We start from the raw sequence: 6,548 nt of genomic DNA, 5'->3' as shown, positions 1-6,548 counted from the left end.
AAGTCAGGTTTTTAAAAATCAGTTTTAAATGGTACAAAAGCGTTAAGTACAAAGGGCCTTCAAGGTGTGGGAGATACCGTGCGCCTCTCCCTCCAAGCTTCGGCCAGCTATTCCTGTGTTGGGCAGCAGATGGCGCGCAACCTGGAAAGTTAGGAGAAGGAAACTGGAGAGTTGCTTAACTTATTTCCAGTAACTTCTCCCTCCTCCCCACCGGGCCTTCCCCAGCCCCACCTCCTGTTCCCGGCCTGGGCCAAGTCCTCTACAAGTTCCAGATGTCGGGTTCCAGATGTCTGGTCTCAGAGTGGGGGAACTACCTGGAGAAACCTCCCTCCTCAAGCTGCCCATGCAAGATGTGAGTGTGCCCAGAAGGCTGAGAGGAGAAGGGTGGGTACAGGAGGGGGCAGAACACAGTATCTGTCTGTGTACACACACACACACACACACACACACACACACACACACACACACACACACACCAGCTGCTCCAGAATGATCTGGAATTCTCCTGTGACGTCTGGCTGCCTTCTCCCTGGTCTGGGAGAGGAAACAGCTCAGTGCCTCTCCCCTGAGCCCTCCTTGCCCCCTGGGGTGCCAGGGCAGTGTTGGGTGGGTGGAGCAGGAGGCAGCCCTCTCGTCTGGATGAGACTGTCTGGGGAGAGGCACAGTGGTGATGCCTTCAGAAGGTGAGACGCTCATAGTCCCAGGCCCAAGACGGGCAGGAGCCCATAAGGACTGAGGAGAACAGGAAATGAGGAAGTGGACAGGAAGTCCCAGACCCCTGCCTTTGACGGGCCTCTCAATCACCATCTTGTCCGCCCTGCTCACAGGTGCTGGCTGCTGCTCTGTGGAATCCTCCAGGCTTGCCCCACACTGGGCTCCGTGCTGCTGGCCAGGCGGCTACCCCAGCAGCTGACGTCTCCTGGGTACCCAGAGCCCTATCCCAGAGGCCGGGAGAGCAGCACCAGCATTGTGGCAACAGAGGGCTTTGCTGTGAGGCTGGTCTTCCAGGACTTCGACCTGGAGCCATCCCAGGACTGTGAAGGGGACTCTGTCACAGTGAGCTGGGGTCCTGCAGAGGTGCTGGGGAGGTCCTGAATCACCCATCTAGAGGAGCGATAAACAGCCCACATCAGGGCCCTGGGACCCAGCTTCCTTGGGGGGGTGACAGTCTGCCCAGTACACAGCCTCCCTCAGGCACCTCTGCCCACCCCATGCCATCTGGACCCCACAAAGCAAGGGAGAGGGTGCAGAACAGGCCCTGTGCTTTGAAGACCTGCAACAGAACACACAAATACTGTAGATCTATAGAGTATAAAAGGTCAGGGGTACACACATCAGGTTTGTTGAGTGCCTGATTTGTCCAGTTAAGAAGCTGCGCACAGATAATAGCAGATTAAGTACCAATTTAAGACCAGGTTTACCTCAAAAGAGATGCCATAAAACTCCTTATGGGGTGGAGCATACCAATAATCCCAGCACTCTGGGAGGCTGAGGCAGAAGGATCACAAATTCAAGCCACCTCTGGGTAATTTAGTAACTTATTCTATCCTTTGATTCTGGAAACAGCTTGCATTATTTCTTTAATAATTCCCCAATGTCTGCTTTCTTTATTTTCTCTTCCTGAAGTTATAATTCAACTATTGTAGGGTCTCAGTCTTTGCAGAAGGTCCTATTGCTTCACTAACGTTGGACACAGAAAGCCACCCATTAAAGTGGAAGGTGTTGGGATAAGTTGTAGGGAAGGCAGAGAAGCCGGAGGGGAGGCACTGAATCTGTAGTTCTTTGATTGGAAGCCGTGGTGCTAGAAGCATCATGTTGCGCATCTGAGACTTGGCAATGAGCAAAGCAGACATAGGCTCTGTCTTCTTAAGCCTTACACCGCAGAGACTATTGCAGGAACCCTGGATTCCCCAGGAGCTTCTTGAAACAAGGAAAATAGGATGGGTGTTACACAGTAATTGTAGAAGACTAGAGATGTTTGAACATGTGGTCATTCTAGAAGAAACTTGGGAGTCAGTATAAAAACAAAAGCTACTTGAGGAAGACACCAGCAGAGGTGGCTGCTGAGTGCCTGAGGGGTGCAGACTTTCTAGACGGGGCAGTGGTCATGGACAGACATAACCCTGTGACCACAAAGTGCAGGCTCATCTCACACCTGCCTGTGCCTGTCTACTGCTCCCTCTTCCAGATCTCCGGCAGTGGGATGCTTCCAAGCAGGCTCTGTGGTCCACAGGGCTCCCCTCGGGACAGCCCTCCTGGTCAGAAAGAGTTCGTGTCCTCTGGGAGGAGTTTGCAGCTGACCTTCCGAGCACACGATTCCTCCCAGGAGCTGCCCACCCACCTCCACAAGGGCTTCCTGGCTGTCTACCAAGCTGTGGGTGAGTGTCTCACCTGGGGGTGCAGGGAAGGAGTGTCTGTCCCCAGCCATGAAGCCTCCCATCTTAAAAACCACAAACGGAAGCTCTAGCTTGGGCTGGGGGCACAGGAAGCCCTGGGCTGACCCAGCTGACTGCTGGCGAACAGCCCTGTTCAAGGGCAGCCATTGCTCCTTGATGCTTAACTGCTCCAGGATGATGTACAGGCCCAGTGTTTGCAATCGAGAGAGGTCAAAAAAGGACTGAGGAGGTAGCTCAGTGGTAGAGCCCTTGCCTAACTTGTATGAAGCCCTGGGTTCCAGCCCTCAGGGAAAGGGTGCACCATAACAATACTAACAGGGAGGGAGGAAGGAAGGGAGGAGGGATAGATGACACGTGCTAGAAAGGGGGGGTATTTTGAGGTGGATTAATGGCAATGTGCCTTTAACCACAATACATTTTTATAGTTCAAATATTCACTGTATATTTTGATTACTTCTTGTACTTAGCTGATTTCCCATCAACAGATATTTTGCTGCCAAACAATGCTGCTGTGGATATCTTTGCACATATGTCTGAGAATATTCTTAGAAATGGAAATTCTAGGTTTAGAAATCTTTACCTTTTTCATTGTGATTACTGCTGAATTTCTCACCAAAACGTTTTTCACTAATTTACACTCCCTCCCACAAACCACATGTGGAAGTACCTGTTTCCCCATCCTCTGCAAGTCAGTTATTTTCAAACTCGAAGTGCTGACAGTCTGAATGGTGAAAACTTCTTCAATTGTTTTGTTTTGTTTTTAAATTTCTGTGCAGGTCAAATTAAGTAGAACCTGCCACTTTGCAAATCTGCAGGAAGTTCTAATGACTACTGTTCCCTACAGCTCTGAGCTGCGAGCCCCTCAGCCAGCGCAGTGGGGTCTCTGAGGGCACCTTCACACCTGGAGCCATGCCCTCGGAGACCCAGACCTACTGCCAGGAGCCCTATTACCAGGCGACACCTGCTGGTAAGTCCCCCATGCAGGAAAGAGGTTCCAGTGCTTGGGCCCTCTGAGCACTTACTGTGTTAGCCCAACGCCCTGCAACTGTGAGCTTGCTCTATGCTCCCCTCATTTTGCTCCTAGGGACCCTCAGCTACCCAGTCCAGGGGACCTGGGCAGACAGACAGGACCGGCAGGAACATCCTCAGTGTGTGCCTGGTAAGTAGTTTCCTACCTGGTGCAATTCTGAGGGCCATGTCCCCAGCAAGCTGCCTCTGGAACGGGATGTACAGACACCGGGGCTGCAAGCGAGCGTCGGGTAGGAAGGAGAGATGAGCAGAGAGGGGAGCTCCCTCTTGTTTTTCCAACATTAAAATATGTCTGAGGGGCGTAATCAGATGGTCAAGTGAAGCAGGAAGGAGAGAAGAGTTAAAGTAACAGAAGACTTTTTGTATGTTATATTTTAAGGACACACGGGGCTCTCAGACTGCCCAAAACCTCTGCTTCCGGTTGCCACAGTGGCAGACATTCTGCTTTCTTTGCGGAGTGGGGATGTGGGCTGAGGATTGGACCCGGGGGCCTCTAACATGCTAGACAAACTCTCAAGAGTGAGCTACGCCTTAGCCCTCTACCCTAAAATGTTTTTATTCAGGTAAGACTAACCATTTTAACCACGTTAAAGTGTACAATTCAGAGAATGTTAGTGTTTTAACAGTGCTGTAGAAACACTACCACTAATTTCAGAACAGATCCACCATCCTGCCCCTAAAATTCCTTGATCTCCAACTCCATCCTCCCCCATCCCTTGGCTACCATTAATCTACTTTCTGTGTCTATGGACTTGCCTGATCTGCACATTTCACACAAATGGAATCATACAATATGTGACCTTTGTGCCTGACTTCTTTCGTATAACACAACGTTTGCAAGGTTCACCAGAGTTAGAGCAGGTAGCAGTACTTCAGTCCTTTCACGGCTTAGTAATACCCCTGTTTGTACGTATATGCCGCACTTTGTGTAGCCATTCATCAATGGACATTTTGGTTGTTTTCACTTTTTGCCTACATATTATGAATAATACTGATCTGAGCATTTTTATATAAGTTTTTGTGTACACATATGTTTCCAAATCTCTTGGTTATATAATCAGAAGTGGAATTGCTGACTCACATGGTAATTCTGTGTTTAACATTTTGCAGAACCACCAAATTATATTTCCGTAGCAGTAGCGCCATTTTGCATTTCACCAGCAATATGACGGTGCAAGTCCATCATGTTTGAAGACCACTTTTTGTTTTGTTTTTGATTTTGCAGTACTAGGGATCAAACCCATGGGCCTTCACACGGAGCTACATCCCAACCCTTTTTTATATTTTTAATTTTGAGAAAGGGTCTCATTCTCTCACTAAGTCGCCCAGGCTGAGCTTGAACTTGCAGTCCTCCTGCCTCAGCCTCTCAGGTGCTGGAATTACATATGGGCTTTGCCTTCCTAACCCACTCAGATCAGCAGAGATCTCCAAGGGCAGCCAGAAAGCTCCAGGTTCCAGGGGTGTCTTGGAGGGAGGGTGGTGTGGGAAATGCTAAAAGTGAGGATGGGATACCAAACAAAGAGCCACCAATGACAAACTGCCTACCACAGGATGTGGCCTGGGGATGGCCCCACCAAGAGTCTAGGGGTGGCCAAAGGGGCATGAGGGGGAGACCCGCACAGCCAGCCCCAACTGTGTGCTCATTCGGGCCCCACCCCGAAGCCTGCTGCCCTGAGCCTCCGGCAGGACGTGTGCCCAGTCATGTCAGAGATGATCCACTGCCCACATCGGCTCCTGGGTCTACACTTGTGGGCCTGGGTCATGTAAGGGCCCAGCCCCATACAGAGCCACACTGGCACCTCCTCCTGCAGCCTGTAGTCTAATCAGCGTGCCTCCAAGCAGATGCTGAGTGTTCACTCCTCTGTCCTCTCTCTCAGTGTGTGGACGGCCAGTCACGCCTCTTGCCCAGCACCCAGAGACCCTCGGCCCTTCCAGAGCTCCTCTGGGCAGCTTCCCCTGGCAAGCCTTCACTGTCATCCATGGCCGCGGGGGCGGGGCCCTTCTGGGCGACAGGTGGATCCTCACTGCTGCCCACACCATCTACCCCAAGGACAGCGCCTCTCTCGGGAAGAACCAGAGTGTGGATGTGTTCCTGGGCCACACGCACATAGATGAGATGCTGCAACTGGGAAACTATCCCGTCCGCCGGGTCGTGGTGCACCCGGACTACCGCCAGCATGAGTCCCACAACTTTGATGGGGACATCGCTCTCCTGGAGCTGCAGCACAGCGTTCCCCTGGGCCCCCACCTCCTCCCAGTGTGCCTGCCGGACACTGAGGCATTCTACCGCAGCGGCCTGTGGGGCTATGTCAGCGGCTTTGGTGTGGAGATGGGCTGGATTACCACAGAGCTGAAATACTCCAGGCTGCCGGTGGCCCCCAGGGAGGCCTGCGAGGCCTGGCTCCGGGAGAGGGAGCGGACTGAGGTGTTTTCTGACAACATGTTCTGTGTGGAGGATAAGATGCAGACCAGCAGTGTCTGCCAGGGGGACAGTGGTAGCGTCTATGTGGTGTGGGACGGTCACGCCCACCGCTGGGTAGCCACAGGCATCGTGTCCTGGGGTGTCGGGTGTGGCAAGGGGTATGGCTTCTACACCAAAGTGCTCAACTACGTGGGCTGGATCAAGGAAGTGATGGGTGGCAGGGACTGAACAGGGGCTCATGGGCAGGCGCCGACCAGCACGTAGACACCGGGTCCAGAGGGTTGGGAGTGAAGGGTGAGCCCTTCAAGTCCCTGCGGTGGCCAGGCACCAAGTGGAGAAACCCTCCTCCCTTCTGCTGAGTAGAAAGTGGCATCTGACAGCCCTATCCTTCCCCTCTGCCTTCAAGTGTGTTTGCAACAGGGAAGCGCTGCCCATCTAGGCAGCTGTCACTGCAGTCTCGCATCCCCTCCCACAGCGCACCTGTCAACACAGCCTTTCTGTTCTTACCTGTGGAAGAGGTGCCTTCTCACCCCCTATCCAGGTGATGTGTGGAGGAAAGGGTCTTCATGGCATTTCGTTTCTGAAATTCTCCAAAGAGCCTTTAATTGTCCTTCAGATAATCAAGCCATTGGCTTGTCACCTACCACAATTCCTACGTGCAATGATAGTAATAGCTCCTGCTTTGTTTTACACCTTTGACA

General features: G+C 52.2%; 1 protein-coding gene across 2 annotated transcripts in view; it reads left to right on the top strand.

Moving 5' to 3' along the window:
• The first annotated feature begins 219 nt into the window (after positions 1 to 219).
• Positions 220 to 6,548, top strand: part of C1rl (complement component 1, r subcomponent-like) — a 6,812-nt gene continuing 483 nt past the window's right edge. Inside the window, exons 1-6 of one of the 2 annotated variants that reach the window (XM_005378857.2) lie at positions 220 to 352; positions 828 to 1,056; positions 2,189 to 2,378; positions 3,241 to 3,363; positions 3,481 to 3,555; positions 5,303 to 6,548. The exon at positions 5,303 to 6,548 is cut by the window's right edge and continues 483 nt beyond it. In XM_005378857.2, the coding sequence (XP_005378914.1) occupies positions 273 to 352; positions 828 to 1,056; positions 2,189 to 2,378; positions 3,241 to 3,363; positions 3,481 to 3,555; positions 5,303 to 6,075 (1,470 nt within the window). In that variant the 5' untranslated portion in view covers positions 220 to 272 and the 3' untranslated portion in view covers positions 6,076 to 6,548. The remainder of the gene's footprint in view (positions 353 to 827; positions 1,057 to 2,188; positions 2,379 to 3,240; positions 3,364 to 3,480; positions 3,556 to 5,302) is intronic. The other variant, XM_005378858.2, reaches the window with a different exon arrangement.

The sequence above is a fragment of the Chinchilla lanigera genome, unplaced genomic scaffold, assembly GCF_000276665.1.
Source record: "Chinchilla lanigera isolate Chin_1 unplaced genomic scaffold, ChiLan1.0 scaffold00012, whole genome shotgun sequence".
Classification (NCBI taxonomy): domain Eukaryota; kingdom Metazoa; phylum Chordata; class Mammalia; order Rodentia; family Chinchillidae; genus Chinchilla; species Chinchilla lanigera.
Note: the sequence above shows the minus strand (reverse complement) of the source record. Positions and strands in the feature narration are given on the sequence as shown.